Raw genomic sequence first — 17,879 nt, 5'->3', positions numbered from 1 at the left:
GTTGGTCTAAGTCCTGTTGTTTGAGGACCTCTGACCTCTCTAGTCATGTGTATTTGACTATGTTTGCAGTCCCACACATGAGTTCTCTCCCATCGAGCAAGTCTTAATCCCAATTAAACAGTTGTTGATTACCCCAAAATAAAAGTGTGTCCATGTTCAGCACGGAAGAAGTCAAAGCGGTCTGCTTCCCTAATGCCTATTGGCAACTTGGGTAATAACCCCTTCAGAGGATAGTGTGATAAGAACAGGAGGTAGGAATTGGCTAGGCAGTTTGGGTAAAAAGACCCCAAAGAAAAGTAGCTAGTTTCTTGGCTAAAAGTCAAAATGTCCTTGGGACTGATAGCAACATACTCTGTTCCAAAGGCCAAAAATGTCAAAAGTATTTGGGAGCTTATATCTAATCCTTAAAATATTTTAGGGTTACCTTTTCAGAGGGGGGAATGTTAGAGTACACAAAATCCCTGTAAAAATAACTAAATGAAAGAAGAAAAAAAGAAAAAAAGTGATGGGGAGATATGGGAGGTGTTGGAAGAGAGGGAGTGGGCATGGATTTGTTCGAAACACCTATATGCATGTATGAAATTTTCAATAAAGTATTTGTAAAAGTTTTTTTAAAAAAGTGCTATACTACACCAATAGTTAGTACACTTGACCAGTCATTGCTGTGTTTGATAGGTTTTATAGCTGGATGGGGAAAATGATTGGTTTTTCTGTCTTGGCAGCTTATATGTTATCCTCTGATACTATGAGAGCTAATCTTTAGGAACGATGCTTCAAAGTCAGTTCCAGGTTGATGGCACCAAGTCCTGGGTCTGAAGTGTGGCCTGTCTTCAGCAATAGGTTCTTACATTCAAGTTCTGGGAGACAAGCAAAGGCTGTGGCAATACCCTGTGTTATTTGGAAAGTCTCTAGGTCTACCCTGACCAACAATTTGAAGGGAGGTTTCTCGTGCCTGGTGCTCTCTTTTGTTATGTAGCATTTAGCTATACACCTGCACTCATAAATAATTTGTATGCATATTTAACAGTAGAACTGATACAATTCTTTCCAGTTTTTCTTACCTCCTAAGTATTATTTATCTCTCCTCTCTCTCACCCTGAGTCGCTGCTGCCCAGTGAAAGTATGTCCACGTTCCCCAGTTCCCCCTTGACAGCACATGTCTCCTACTACCCTCTTTGCTTGAGCTCCTTCCACTTTACCCCATGGTTCCTTTCCATTTCATTGAATCCTGTGGTTACATTAGGACATATACTCACATAGGATTTGGAGATAAGATTCACAAATAAGAAAGAGAATGTATTGCTTCTTTTTCTGAGTCTGTGTTACTTCAGTTAGCATAGCGGCTTCTTGGTCCATCCATTTACTTTCAAATTTCATAATTTCATATATCCTTACTGCTGAATAGGACTACATTTGATAAAATTACCACATTTTCATTATTCGTTCACCAGTTGAGAGACATTTAACTTCCATTTCTGGGCTATTTTGAAAAGAGCAACAACAAACATGGAAGTGCAAGGGTCTCTGTAGTAGGATGAGTCCCTTGAATATGAACCAAAATGTGATATAATTGGATCATATGTTATATTTATTTTTAGTTTTTTTAGGAATTCTTCACACTGATTTCCATGGGGGTTGCACTAGTTTACAATCCTCCTAGCAGTGAATGAGGGTTGCCCATCCCTGCATCCTTGGTAGCATTTGAGGTCATTTTTCCTCTTGATTTTAGCCATTCTGACTAGAGTTAGATGAAATCTTAAAATATTTTTGATTTGCATTTCTCTAATTACTAAGGACTTTGAACACTTTTTAAAGTGTTTCCTAGCAATTTTATTTCTTTTGAGAGCTCTCTGTTCAGATCAATAGCCCATTTTGTAATTTGATAGTTTACCTGATTTTTTTTGACTTCTTTGTATATTCTGCCTAACAACCCTCTGTCAGATGTACAGCTGCTGAAGATTCTCTCCCACTTTCTGTGTGTTTCATTTTCACTCAATTGTATATTTTGTTTGCTGTACAGAAGCTTTTCATTTTAATAAGTTCCCAATTGTTAATTGTTGACCTTAATTCCTAAGCAACTGATGTCTAATTTAGAAAGTCTTTTCGGGGCTGGAGAGATGGCTCAGGACTGCTCTTGAAGAGGACCCAAGTTTGATTCCCAGCACCCACATGGTGACAATGAACCTTCCTTAACTCCAGTTCCAGGGAAATATGAAGCCCTCTTCTGACCTCCGCAGCATTGCATGACACAGGTGCACTCACATATATACAGGCAATATACTCATACACAAAAAATAAAAATAATAAATAATTTTTTAAAAAGTCTTTTCTTGCCCCTATACCTTATAGCATATTGCTTATGTTTTCTTCTAACAATTTCAGCATTTCACATTTCACATTGAGGTCTTTGATCAATTTCAAGTTGACTTTTGTGCAGGTTATGTATGGGTCTAATTTTATTCTTCTACACATGGAGATTCTTTATTCTTTATTCTTCTACACAGTTTTTCCAGCACCATTTGTTAAAACTGTTATCTTTCTTCCAGTGTGTGTTCTTGACACCTTCGTCAAGTACCAGGTGGCTGAAATTATACACACTCATGTCTTGTTCTTCTATTTTGTTCTATCAAGCCACGTATTTTTTTCTGAGACAGTAGCATGCTGTTTTATAGCTATAGCTCTTTAATATAGTTGGAGATCTTGTATAGTATTCCCCCCAGCATTTCTCTTTGTGATCAGGATTATTTTGGTATTCTAATTGTTTTGTGATTCCATATTAATTTTCTATTTTTTTTCTCTTTCTGTGAAGAATGTCAGGGAGATTTTGGTTGGGAATGCATTGAACCCACACCTTACTTTTGGTAAGATGATCATTTTCACAGTATTAATTCTACCATTTCATTAACATAAGATATCTTTCCATATCCTTGGATCTTCCTCAATCTCTTTCCTCAGAAAATTACAGTTTTCACTTTAGAAATCTTTAATATATTTGGTTAGATTTTTTTCCTAGATATTTTTGAGACTGTTGTAAAGGAGTTCCCATGAACTCTTTGATTGTTTGTTTTTGATATATAGAAAGACTACTGATTTTTGTAAACTGGTTTTGTATCCTGACACTTTGCTCAAAGTGTGATATTTTCTACAAAATTTCAGGTGGAATTTTTGGTACCTCTTGTGCATAATATAACTTCAGAAAAGTGTAATAATCGGATATCTTCTTTTCTCACTAGTTCTCCTTTAATTTTTTTTCTTGTCATATTGCTCAAGCATTGTATTGAAAAGGAATGGGACAAGCCTTTTCTGGTGCCTGATTTTAGTGGAAATGTTTTAAGTTTTTTTTTTTTCCATTTAGAATGATGTTGGCTATGCATTTACTGTATATAACCTTAATTATATTGAGATACATTCCAACCAGTCCAATTCCCCCTGGAACTTTGACCCTGAATTCATGTTGGATTTTGTCAAAGCCTTTTTTGCATCTATTGAGATGATTGTGTGAGTTTTGTCTATATCTTTTATCATAGTTATTGACTTACCTATATTGAACCAGACCTGCATCTCTGGAAGAAAGTCAAATTAATATGGTAGATGATCTCTTTGATGTGTACTTATATGTGATTTGTATTTTGTTGAGAATTTTTACATCTGTGATCTTAAGAGATATGAATCAATAGTGCCCCCCCCCGTGTATCGGTGGTGTGTGTGTGTGTCTGTGTGTGTGTGTGTGTGTGTATGTGTTTACCTGGTTTTTGTATTAGAGTACCATTTTGTTCATAGAAGGAGTTCAGAAGCTCTCTGTGTGTTTATATGGTTTTAAATATTTTAGTAGTATTGGCTGTAGATCCTCTTTGAAGGTCTTATAAAAATTCTGTTGGGAATCCATTTGGACCTGGGCTTTTTTTTTTCAGTTGGGAGACTTTGTATTACTGTCTTGATTTCTTTTTTCATTGAGTTTGTCTAAGTTGTTGATCTGTTCTTGGTTTAACTTCAGTGGGTCCATTAAATTTAAAAATTCTTCCATTTATTTAGATTGTATAACAGTATAGGTTTTTAACGTATCTTCTTAATATGTTCTGCATCTTTTTGGTTCTATTGTGTCATTTCCCCCATTTCTCTGATATCCTTGAGGAAAACTCCATCCAGTCATGGTTGCTTGTTTCTCACTGAGTGGGGAGCAGCTGGTGACTTTAAAGTGACCAAAACAGTGTTCAAAATTTGCATTTACATTCCACAGCTTCACCTTTCCCTGTTGATTGTACTGGTGGTTGTCCTGGAAGAAGTCACTGAGAAGATCTTCTATGAAATCCCTACAGGTGTCACTTTCAATGATTTCCTGGTTGAAATCTTTATCCAACTTTGCCTAGCTACTGACATGGTTGAGGTGGCCACTTCCACTGCAGTCAGTGCAGCATTAGCCAGTTCAGTCCACCTTGATGTAAAGTTGATCAGTCTATAAGAAGAGGTTTGTTGGATTGTTGAACTAGTCAAATCTGGGATTGGAAAAGTAGCAGATGCAGTGACATAATATTCCTATTCCAATTAAATGCCAAATGTTACTGAAAAGTCTTTTGTTAGGGACTGGGGCGTCTCCACACCCATTTCTATAGTGACTGCCCTTACTTACATTGACTTCAACAGTGCATAAGGATTCTTTTTCCCTACCTCCTCCTCAGCATTGGTTGCTGTTTGATTTTTTAATAAGTGACATTCTGACTGGGATGAAATGGAATCTCAGTGTAATTTTGGTTTGCATTTCTCTGATGGTAAAAGATGTATACCTGCGTGGATTTATTTCTACATCCTTGGTACTTCTCTACTCGCCTACACGTTTTTGTGCCAGTACAATGCAGTTTCATTACTGTGGTCCTGAATAGTATTTTGAAATCAGGCATTTTACTTCCATCACTGATATGGGCAATGCTTTTCCTTCCATAAAAATTTTAGGATTTATTTTCAGTGTATGTGAATAATGTCATTGGAGAACTAGAGAGATGGATGAGCAGTTAAGAGCACTGGCTGCTCTTGCAGAGGAACCAGGCTTGGTTCCCTGCATCCACATGACAGCTAACACCCATCCATAACTCCAGTCCCAGGGTACATGATGCCCTTTTCTGACCACTGCTGGCATTTCAGGTTGTGGGTTCACTTTTACACGTGAAGGTAATACACTTATATGCATAAAATAAAGTAAAAAAATAATAATGCTTATTGCATTTCAGTGTACTTCATACAGAACACCTTATCATTTTGCCCTCTTCCCCATTGGCCGCCTTTGATAGCCCCCACCACTGGAATTCATATATTCTGTCATTTGTGTAAAGCTGTATCTTGTCAAGTTAGTGTCCCCAGACATTCCTCAGTGCAAGTTCATCCACTCAGGTCTAGTCAGCCTATCTAGAGTCCCTCCCTTTGAGGTTACCTCTTCCTCACTCAGCTGCCAATAATTCTTCAATGAAGATTGGGGACTGCTGTACATTTCCATAATTTTCAGCTGGATTTTTGTACGTGAGCTTGCATGGGTCTTGTGCATGCTAACACCATTGCTATAGGTTCATATGAGAAGGACTCTAGAAGACTATAGGAATCTATTTGCATATGGTCGTGCACCCCTTCCCTGACTCTTGCAATCTTTCTGCCTCCTCTTACACAATGGTCCTTGTGCCCTGGGTGGGTGGATTTTAATATAGGAGTCCTGTCCCAGGGCCCACTCTTAGTAGACTCTTAGTCTCTACATTTTGGGCATTTATGACCTTTTGCGCTCATATCCCTCTCTTGTGTGAGGGAGCTTCATTGATGAGAATTGAAAGGTGCATTAGTGTTCTCCTTTTCCCTTATTCTATGTGCCATGAGGTTTAAGGTGTAGAGGTTGCATCGTAGATATGCCAATTAGGCTTGGGCAATTCACAGACAATCTTTGTGTGTGACCAGTTGGGGAACTCTGCAATAGACTCTGTCAGTTGAAAAAAGAGTTTCTTTGATGGTTGATTGTTATACTTGTCTATACATTTAAGTGTCCATATTATGCACATAGTAAGAAACTTCATTTATCTATGGCTTGGAGTTTTCTCTAAGTTCTATGACCCCTACATATATGTGTATTTGGTTATGTTTACAGTACCACGCAGAGTGTGCTTTAACTCCAATTGAGTGTGCTTTAAGTCCAATTAGTTAGCTGATGATTACCACACCCCCAAAGTGCCAATGTCGTTTTCTGTGTCAGTCATTGATGTGGGTTTTAGGTCTTGAAGCTGGGGTTGGATCATCAATTGATATTCTCCATTACTAGCTTGCATAGTGCTTTCCAAAGCTATGAGAGCAAGCCCTCACAGGAGGTGGCTTCCAGGTCAGTTCTAGCTCAATTTCTCCAAATCCTGGGTCTGAAGTATGTCCTGTCTTCAGCAATAGGGTCTTACCTTCAAGTTCTGGGAGGCAATAAAGGACTGTGGCAATAGTATGTGTAATTTTGAGAGTCTCTTTGATTACCCTGGCCATCAACTCAAAGGAAGGTTTCTCCTGTCTGGCACTGTTTCTTTTATGTAGCCTTCAGCTATACACATGGACTCATGTAGAGATATTGCATTTGTACTTTTTCAGAAAATTTTTGGAATAATATGATTCCCTCTGTTTCTTATACTAGCTAGGCATTATTTATCCTCTCTCTCTCTCTCTCTCTCTCTCTCTCTCTCTCTCTCTCTCTCATCTGTCTAAACTTCCTCCTTGCCCTCCCTATTTAAAGTGTCTCCATTATCCACATTTCTAACTTGATAATTCCTGTCTGCTACAGTCTGACCTCTCTTGAGCTCCTTGCCTTTTATCCCATAGTTCCTTATATAACCCTCACTCTTCCCCCTCCCATTTAACTACTCCAATTTTACACATTTCTCCCTTAGTAACATCTGTCTCCTACTGTTTCCTTCTTTCCTTTTACCTCCCTGGTTCCCTTCCATTTTTCTGGTTCCTGTAATTACATCAAGATATTTACTCACATATAAGGATTTGGTACTAGGATCCACAAATGAGAGAGAATATATGTCTTTGGTTTTTCTGAGTCGGTATTACTTCACTTAGTAAGACAGTTTTGAGTTCCATCCATTTACTTGAAATTTTCATGATTTCATCTTTCTTTACCAGTGAGTAGAACTCCATTGTGTAAATGCACCACATTTTCATTATCTACTAGTCAGTTGAGGGGCACTTAGGTTGCATCTATCTCTTAGCTATTATGAAAAGAGCAGCAACAAATACAGTTGTACAAGTATCTCTGCAATAGAATGAGTCTTTTGGGTTTATGCTAAGGAAAAGTATAACTGGGTTATATGGTAGGTTCATTTTTAGTTTTTAAGGCTTTTTCCCCACTGCTTTCAATAAGGGTTCATGAGTTTGCAATCCCACTGGCAGTGAATGAGCATTCCCTTTTCTCCACATACTTGCCAGCAGTTGGTTTCATTTGTTCTGATCTTAACCAGTCTGACTGGGGTAAGATGAAATCTTAAGGGGGATTTAATTTGCATTTCCCTAATTACTAGAGATACTGAACATGTTTAATGTGTTTCTTAGCCATCTTAATTACTGCTTTTGAGAACTCTCTGTTTAGATCTTTAGCCCATCTTTTTTAATATTTTATTTTATTTTATTTTATATGTATGTGTGTATTGCCTGCATGTAGGTAAGTGCACCTGTGGCCGCAGAGGTCAGAAGAGGATGTGGGATCCCCTGGGACTGGACTTATGGACAGTTATTAGCTTCCATGTGGGTGCTGGGATTTGAACCTGGGTCTTTTGCATGCAAGAACAACCAGTGTTCTTAACTGCTGACCTATCTCTCCAGCCCCCATCTTTTAATTGGGTCTTTATTTTTTGTCTTTTTTTTGAGTTCTTTATATATTATGTATGATAAACCTCTGTCAGATGTGTCACTGGTGAAGAGTTTCTCCCACTCTGTAGGTTTTATCTTCACTTTCTTGGTTGTTTCTTTTTCTGTACAGAAGGTTTTCAGTTTATGAGGTCCCACTCTGATTTTTTTTTTGCCTTAATTCCTGAGTAATCGATATCTGATTAAGAAAATTCTTTCCTACACTGATACATTGAAGGTTACTGAAATATTTTCTTCTAACAGTTGCAGAGTTTCAAGTTTCATGTTGAAGTCTTTGATCCATTTGAAGTTGACTTTTATACAAGGTGAAAGATAATGGCCTAGTTTCATTCTTCTACAAATGGAGATCCAGTTTCACCAGCTCCATTTGTTGAAGATGGTGTCTTTCCTTCATTGTGTGTTCTTGGCGCCTTTGTCATATATCAGGTGGCTGAAATTCTGTGTACTCATGTTTGGTCTTCAGTTATGTTCCATTGATCTATGTGTCTATTTTTGTGCCAGTACTATGCTTTTTTTATGACTATATCTCTGTAATATAGTTTGAGATCTGGTATAGTAATCGCCCCAGTATTGTTCTCTGTGCTCAGGGATACCTTGGCTGTCCAGGTCATTTTCTGCTTCCATATGTATTTTAGGATTTTTTTTTCTAATTCTACGATGTATGTCATGGAAATTTTGATTGGGATTGCATTGAATCTATATATTTCTTTTGGTAGAATCACCATTTTCACAATAGTAACTTTTCTTATCCATGAGCAGAAGAGGTTCTTCCATTTCTGGTGTCTTCCTTAATCTCTTTCTTTAAAGACTTAAATTTTTTATTGTAGAGATCTTTAATGTCTTTGGTCAGGTTTATTCTGAGATTTTCTTTGAGGCTATTGTGAATGCGGGGGTCTTCATGTACTCTTCCTCCAATTGCTTGTTATTGTTATATATAAGGGCTACTAATTTTGTAGATTAATTTCATAACCTGCCACTTTACTGAAAAAGTTAACCAGTTCTAGGAGTTTTCTGCTGGAATTTTTTGGGATCTCTTAGGTACAGTATCATATTGTCTGCAAAAAGGGATACTTTGACCTCTTGTTTTCCAATTAGTACTCATTTACCTTCCTTCTCTTATTGCTCTAGAATGAGTTTCAAGCCCTATATTTAAAAGGAGTGGAGATAGTGGAAATCTCTGTCTGGTTATTGATTTTAATAGGAATGCTTCCATGTTTTTTCCCCATTTATAATGATATTGGCTGTGGGTTTATTTAGCTTTAATTATTTTGAGTTATGTTCCCTCCAGTCTAATTCCCTTTAGGATTGTTTTCATGAATGTATGCTGAATTTTATCAAAGGCTTTTTCTGCATTTTTGAGAAGATCATGTGATTTTTTTACCTTGAGTCCATTTATGTGATTTGTGACATTTATTGACCTATGTATATTGAACCATCTCTGTATCTCTGGAATAAATCCTACTTGATCATTTTGGATGATTCTTTTGATGTGTGTTTCTATGCAGTTTGCAAGTATTTTGTTGAGAATTTTTACTTCTATGTTCATTAAGGATATGGGTCTATAATTTTCTTTTTTGGTTGTGTCTTTACCTGGTTTTGGTATTAGAGTGATGCTGGCTGATAGAAGGAATTTTGGAGTTTGCCCCCGTTTCTACCTTTTTTTGTGATTCTAGTTTGAAATTCAAGCCTTCTTTTGTTGAGTTGAAGTCTGCTTCTATTTATATTATTGGTGTGCCTTGGTTGTTTTCTTATTAGGTATGTAAATCTGGTTAGGACAGGCTTCAGGTTCTCTTAGATTTTATATTGGAGTGTCATGGTACAGTGACCACAAACCAAGCCTGGTGGGCTTGGGGACCCCGACAGATATAAATTAAGATACTATAGATGCAGAGGTTTAGATGCCAGTGCATGTTTATTATGAATCAAACAAAGCTTATATAGGAATCAGATCTGGAGTAACCAAGGAGTAACCAAGGAATAACTAAGGATGCATCACTAACAGAAAGTAACCAGGCAATTACCAAGGATACAATATGTTACTACATTACCTCACTAGGTGAAACTCACATAAAGTTTACAGTATCCAAGATTTAGCTGCATAATGTTTATAGTATCTAAATATAATGTGTACTGCTTATGATTACTCTTAACAACTACTATAATTCATGATTTCTGTATAGAAACCAAGCTATCAGTGCTGAGAGACTTCAGTGCCCATAAACTGAAACAGAACTCTTTAGTTATGTATCCAGGATAGCCAATTAATCAGGGAAGCATAACCTGTCAACTCTGACCACAGAAGCAGAGAGCAGGGAAGCTCTTAAAGTGGCATCATTCCTTCTTCAAAGCTTAAGTCAAGGCAAGCTGCCACAATCTAATGCAACAATGGCTGTGTTGATAGTAAAGCTCCCAACATTTCCTCCTTTTTTGTTTAATAAATGCCAAGTTCAGGATGGAAAGACCATGCCTGTCTTAGGTCGCCCTCTGCCAGAGCAAAGCCCTTAGGTTGATCGGCCAGTGATCTGCTCTGCTCTGAGAAGATCTTACCCGTCACTGACTAACCAGCCTCCCAAAAGCTCCCGTCATTGGCTACAGGTCACGGGGAAGGAGCATGCACAAAGCCACAAGAAAAATATAAGAAATATATCTGGTATCCTCTGCCAAGTTTCAATCCCAGGTCAAACCGAATTGATCAGGCCATAACATTGGAGGGACCAGAATTTTTAAGTCCAGCTACTGCGGAACTCCCACAGAGGGCCAAATCAGGTCCCAGTCAAGTACTCTCAGGCTTCCTCCTAAGATCTGGGTCCCTACTACCAAGGAGTCACAGCACAATTTGGGAAGCCCGCTAAGGGGAGGCCCAATTTAGGCCCTCTTAGGCAGTCTGAAAAGGCCTAGGCCCCTACTAAAGGCCAGAGAAACCTAGAACTGGGATAGTGGGATGGACAGCAGGTGGTCCCAATGTAGTTGATAGAGGCCAGATCCAGGCACACTTTGGCAGTCTGCTAAGGTATGAGTCCCTACTGTAGAGGACAGAAACCTCTTACCAGAGCAGTGGGAGGGGCCACATGTGGTCCCAACATAAGAGGATGAGTACAGTGCAATGTTGGTAAGCTCAATGCCATGTGGAGGTGGGATCCAGGCACTCTCAGGCAGTCTGCTAAAGTCTGGGTCCCTAGTCTCAAATAAATAAATAATTTTTAAAAAGTTTAGTTCTAAACTTTTTCAATAACTCCCCACAAACAAGTCCACAGGCTTCTGATTTACACCCAGAATAATCACAGCATTCAACACATTTTTGCACCAGTTTTCTGTATTATTTATTTCTCTTGAAGTGACAAAATGCCCCACATAACAATACAGTAAGAAAGCTCCTGGTTTCAGAGGTTTTGGTTCACCATGGACAGGAGAGTATTCCAGAGTGGAGCTGCTAAGCTAAAAGAATGGAAACAGAGAGACCAGGGAACAGGCAAACTTTCTAAAGCACATCCCACTGATACACATCCACCTGTAGTTTCCAACAATTTCAAAAATATCACTACCAGCTGAGAATCAAACATTCCACACATGAGCCTGGGTATCAAAGGGGGTGACATAAATGTGCCATTTTCAGGTGTGAACTCAGCAGTCGATTATTCTCAACATTATGATCAGTTCTGAATATCAACTTTTATCATCACCCATTGCCAAAAAAGATTTATGTGAGCAAGGCTGAAAACTGTACTAGTTTACAAGTTTAAGCTTAAATACTTAGAAAACACTTAACATATCCATTAAACGATTATGAATAGTATTTCCCTGCCTAGGACCTGGTAACTCCCCAGTCATAGGCTTTTTGAACAGGTTCATAGTATGATGCAGATAGTCCTCATGGAGCAGCCTTAGTACAAATTGGGAAGTGGTTAGTTAACCCAGAAACATTTGTTCTACTATTCCACCAGAGGGAATATCTTGTCTGGCAGTTCATCACAGAGGATTCAAAGCTGGATGAGATCATGAATAACTTTCCTCCCCCAGATAACTTGCATTGCACCGTCTGACTCTATGCAGGCTAGCCACCAGTGAGGAGATGTATCCAAAGTGTATTCTGTCCTCAGAAATAGAACCTTACTGTCTGGTTCTGGTTCGTGACAAAATCATTGACAAGAATCTGTGTTGTTGTGAGAGCCTCTGGGGGTTCTCTGGCCAAAAAGTTATAGGTAGCTATCCTGAAACTGGTGTTGAGACTTTGATTTTGAAATCTATGACTTCTGAGAGCAGTCTTGTCCATTAATACATGGAAGCTCAATGCAAGTCTCTTAGTTTTTAATGGGAAAAAATATTTGTCAAGTTATATTGGACATAGTATTAATATTTTGCACATAAGAAGAACTAAAAATAAACTATCAATGTAAAAACCAAATACAACAAGAAATAAAAAGCTATAGAATTGAACAGAACATTCTCAAAAGAAGAAAATACCAATGGCTAAGATTTTTTAAAGTGGTCAGCATTCTGAGCCATGAAGGGAATTAAAATCCAAACTACTTTGAGATCCCACTTCACTTCAGTAAGCATTGTCATTATGAAGAAAACAAATGACAAATATAGTCAAGGATATGAGGAAAGGGAAACACTTTACACTGTTGATAGGACTGGAAACGGGTGCAGCCTCTATGATCCAGCAATTACATTTATGGGCATAAACCCAAAAGACTCTCTAACCTATCATACTGATACTTACACATTTATGTTCATAGTTTCTCTATTCACAATAACTAAGAAATGGAATCAGCCTAGATTTCCATCAGCTGATAAATGAATAATGAAAATAGGTTTTGTGTACACAATGGAATTCTTTCACTTTTGACTGTTTGATTGCAATATACCTTTTAGTAAGTTTGTTTGGGTTCATTTTGTTGACGTTTCTTAAGCTTCTTGAAATCATGTGTCCATGACTCTCAAAAAATCTGTGAGATTCTCAGTCATTCTTTTTTGTAGACTATCTGGTGCCTATTTCCTCTATCCTATTGGAATTTCCATAAATCGTGTTTGCCTGCTTTGTGACCCTCTTGTTAACACTGTAGGTTTATTTATTTATTTATTTATTTATTTATTTCTTTATTTATTTATTTTATGTGTATGTGTGTATTGCCTGCATGTAGGTAAGTGCAACAGTGTTGTACAATGCCTGTGGAGGTCAGAAGAGGCTGTTGGTTCCCCTGGGACTGGAGTTATGGGCAGTTGTTAGCTGCCATGTAGGTGCTGGGATTCGAACTTGGGTCTTTTGCAAGAACAACCAGTGTTCTTAACTGCTGAGCAGTCTATCCAGCCACTACACTGTAGGTTTTTTAATGTTTGTTTCCTCCTCTGTTTCCACACACCACACAGCAATTTAAGGCATAAAACTCACTCACACGTAAACAGTGTTCACACTCTCCAATCTGTTCTGTAGAGTGTTTAAACTATTCTTGGGCTACATAGAAAACACTCTTCTAAGAGCTGGTCACACTCTATATGCTTCCATAAACGCTCTGCTCTAAACTTTCAGTTGATTTTTTATCTTCCAATACAATAAAATAAATTTGCTAAATATTCTTCAAAACAACAGAAATAGAGATTGGAGAGATAGCTCAGTAATTAAGAGCACTGACTGCTCTTGCAGAGGACCTGGGTTCGATCCCCTGCACCCACATAGCAGCTATGAACCATCCTTAACTCCAGTTCCAGGGGAATCCAAAGCCCTCTTCTGACCTCTGGGCATTGCATGACACAGGTGCACTTACCTACATGCAGGCAATACACTCAGACACGTAAAATAAAAATAATAAATAAAATATTTTTTACAAAACAGAAATAGGCATTTAAAACAGAAATTGAGAATTTTTTCAAAATATCTGGCAGCTAAAATGAATAATTTTTAACAAATAGAATATCAATAGAAATTACCAAACCATGAATTGAGGAATTATTAAATTGAACATATTCAAGAAAACTCTGTCTCATTTTAATAGCACTCCCAAGGTCTGAGTCAAATTGATACAGGTTAATAAATTAAAATTTTTTAAATCAGTTAAGACCACTTATTGTTCTTCCAGAAGATCCAAGTTCAATTTCCAGTACCCACATGGCGGCTAACAACCATCCATAATTCCACTTCCAGGGGATTCAATACCCTCTTCTGGTCTCCATGGGCATTGCATGACATGGGTGCACTTATACATGTGAAGGCAATATACTGGTATAGATAACATAAAAATAGTAAATAAAAGGTTTTTAAAAAATGATATAGCCCAAACCTAAAAATTTTATAGCCACTTTTGAAAGAGATGTATCTTTACTCTAGAAACTGTTATTGGGTATGTTAAAGCTGTAATGAAATGCTTCTAATAAAAAAAAAAACAATACAACTGACATAATGCAAAAATGGATATTAAAGCAAATATATCAAATGTATTCATTTGTAATGAGTTAATGCATCAAAATTGTAGATTTTTTTCATATACAGTACAAATTCTGAGTCAGAATTCTATTTGTTCTTTTCAATATCCTTAACTTTATAGACTTTGTGCATACTTGCTCATATGAGAAATTATGAGTTAGACACGACTTAAGATGATTTAGGCAAATATGTCTTAGCAAATTTTTGTATTGAATTAAAACAGCTACTATTTCTCCACTTTCGCAATTTAGAAGTGCCCACAAGTCACACTGTTCAAATCCTGGGGATGTAGAACGGGGCAGATAAGACTATATTCCTCTCCTCAGTCTCTAGTAGAAGATATGTTTCTTCTTTTTCCAGGCCCTAGAGGCAGAACTTAAGTTGGAACAGTAAAAAAACTTCCACCTTCAATTTTCACAATATAACTTCAACCTCACATCAGCCTTAATTTCTCTAAGCAAAACCTTAACTATTCCTCAGCTTTTAAGGGTTGTTGTGATTTCACTGTGGATACTAGAATGATCTCCCTGTTGATTATCTTACATATGCAAGATGTCTTTGCAATGTAAAGAAATGTACTCAAGAGGTCTCAAGTAGTTTGAAGAGGACAGTTTTCTTACATCATTCAGAAGTTTTTCACAGTGCTTCTGAGGTTAGAAATGTGCAGATGCACTTTAAGTAGCAAATACTCAGCTCATGCAGGTTTTGAGATAATTGTAGTTGACTCAGGATTATGAACTTGAAAACCTCTTTCTAAAACATCAAAATCAATTATTTATCACAACTATGACACTGGACTCTTTGCATATCGTAAAGAAAATGTGTATTTGGAAATACAGACAAAGCTGTTAATACAAAACTTATCAAGTAGCCTTTCTACCTACCATGACTGTTTTTTCCCCTATAAAACTCATAATAATCTAGTTTCCATAACACGTTCCACAAAGCAGCTTTGATTTCCGTATTCCTCAGGCTGTATATTATAGGATTCATAGATGGAGGCATCACAGAATAGAAAACAGACACCAAAAAGTCCAGAAGCTGTGGGGAATCAGGAACTGGTTTCAAATAGGCAGTAACCGCCGTAACTAAAAATGTAGTGACAACTATGAGATGGGGCATGCAGGTAGAAAAGGCTTTTGACCTCCCTTGTAACAAGGGCATTCTCAGCACTGTGTTGAAAATGTAAACATATGAAAAAACTATGGACACTAAGCAGAAAAATCCATACACAACTCCAAAGATGATACTAAAGTCAATGGTGACATGCATCTTTGAGCAAGAAATCTTCAGTAGAGAGGGGACATCACAGAAGAACTGTGGCACTTTTCTGGAACTACAGAAAGATAACGAAAAGGAGCCATATGAATATAAGACCCCAAAGAGACTTCCAAATAGCCAAGAGGCACCTACCATCTGTATACACACTGCCCTGTTCATGATGACATCATAGTGCAGCGGGTGACAGATGGCCACATAGCGGTCATATGACATGGCTGTGAGGAGGAAAATCTCAGATGTGGCAAAGAGAACCACAAACAAGACCTGACACACACATCCTGGGAATGAGATAGCGCTCCTGTGAGACAAAGAGCTGAGAATGAGCTTTGGGACTGTTACTGAAATGAGGCACACATCAAGGAAGGACAAGTTCTTCAGGAAGAAGTACATGGGGGTGTGAAGACACTGATCCACAGTGACAAGCATGATGATGAGAAGGTTCCCCATGAGAGACACCAAGTAAATCAGCAGAAACAGAAAGCCCTGGAGCACCTGGAGCTGCTGGCTGTGAGAGAATTCCATGAGGAAGAAATCTGTGTCCACTGTGTGGTTGGTCATGTTGTCTGCTGTTCACCTACTGTGAGACAAAGAAGGAAAAGATACATGCAGAGCTCATGCTGAACCTTTCCCTTAGTAATAACGTATTGCAATTTCAGTATCTCTAAGATGCAACTGTTACATAATGCCTATAAAACATGAACATTTTTATTCTCTTTAATACATGTATGTTCTTCATGAACTTCTCAATATGTCTCTTTCAATATGTATTGCAGTGATAGTAGCAGGGTGCATGGTTTAGAGAGAAAATGTCAAACTATTTTAGTGGACTTAACATATAGATTAGTAATATTTTATAAAATTTTTCCTGAGTTAAAATTCTAGATAGACATTCTGGAAAACAGTGAATCTGAAAGGATAATGTAGAATTGTTTTCTAATAAGTCATGTTTCAAATATTAAGTTACATATACACAGGATTTTAAATACTTAATTTTCTTATATGCATTATTCAAATGTACAAAATGGGTTGGGGATGTAGGTCTTTGATCCTGTGCTTGCCTTGAAGGCACAAAGCTCTAGATTTGATCCACAGTACTATGAAAAAATAAAAAGAGCACAAAAATAATAAAAAAAGAGACTTATAATTCTGTGGTTATATCATTATAATGAGAAAATAAAATAGTAATTGATAAGTGAGAGAAGAATATGTTATAGATGAATACTAACCACTCCTAGCACACCAATCTCTTCCTTTCCCTCTCATTTTTTTACTCTCTACCCACTAATAGATGGGCAGACTCTCATCATCTCACTCACAAATGATATTTATACTCTTATAACACCAAAATTGAAGCAAATGATACCAAAAAACTAGATAAATAAACTATCTCTAACAAGTAGGATGATATCAGTGGTGAATAACATCACTGGATAGAAATTAAACCTTCACTGAAGATGAGTAAGATGTTGCATGTGAAATGATGCAAACTATAAGGACCTTCATAATAAGCAAGGTATTTAGCTGTACCTATTTTTTTTCTAAAAGCAATGGCAATATGTTTGCTAATTGTCTCAACTAAGTCCTGTCCAATGTTTTGCCTAAAAACAGAATTTAATACCTGTTCCAAATAAGACAGCAGATTTTTGTGAACCCTTGATTTAAAGGCTGGCACACATGAGAAAGCTAGGAAATGATATTTACAAATCAAAAGAGTCCACTACGCAGCTGATGGTGTAGCGATCATCTCATGAGAAGAATGTAGCAAGCAGATGTCTCTGAAGGTGATTTGCCTTCAGTACAAATACAATGTGAGATGCAGTGAAGGGTTGCCTCTTTGATCTGTTCAGAATGTACAGGAGACTCAGTGCTATGAATGGAGAGGACCCACCCTGGCAGTGCCATAAACTGAGAGCTGTTTTCACCCCTGTAGACTCTGCAGGAAGCCCTGTTCATTGCTGCATTCTTCTCATTACTGGTCCCACTGAGTTTGTCTGGTGAAAAATATTTCATTCCTTAGATATTAAGCTTTGTGACATTTAAATAATACAAATAATCTTCTGAAAGGACTCATTTCTAATATGTCCTCCATAGGTAATATAAATCCTAAGAAATGGATACTATTAGAGACTACACTGATGGATCAGAGTAAGAGCATCAGCTGTTCTTGCAGAGGACTTGGACTTGATTCCCAGAACCCAGAAGGCAGCTAACAACCTGCTCGAACTCCAGCTCCAGGATATCTGACACCCAGTACTGACCTCTGTGGACATTTCAGACATGCGGTGGACTTACATGCATGCAG

The 17,879-nt window shown here is 37.6% G+C and overlaps 1 protein-coding gene across 1 annotated transcript; it reads right to left on the bottom strand.

Annotated features, from left to right (window-relative positions):
• Positions 1-15,172: 15,172 nt before the first annotated feature.
• Positions 15,173-16,135, bottom strand: LOC103729074 (olfactory receptor 14A2-like). The gene has a single exon (XM_008827047.1). The coding sequence runs from the start codon at positions 16,133-16,135 to the stop codon at positions 15,173-15,175; it is 963 nt and encodes a 320-aa protein (XP_008825269.1).
• Positions 16,136-17,879: the final 1,744 nt, after the last annotated feature.

Source organism: Nannospalax galili, unplaced genomic scaffold, assembly GCF_000622305.1.
Source record: "Nannospalax galili isolate Female #2095 unplaced genomic scaffold, S.galili_v1.0 scaffold353, whole genome shotgun sequence".
NCBI classification, from domain to species: domain Eukaryota; kingdom Metazoa; phylum Chordata; class Mammalia; order Rodentia; family Spalacidae; genus Nannospalax; species Nannospalax galili.
The sequence above is the reverse complement of the archived record's forward strand: the minus strand, read 5'-3'. Positions and strand labels throughout refer to the sequence as shown.

Coding starts and splice junctions, on each gene's coding strand:
- LOC103729074 (XM_008827047.1), bottom strand. CDS start 16,135: ATGACCAACCACACAGTGGACACAGATTTCTTCCTCATGGAATTCTCT.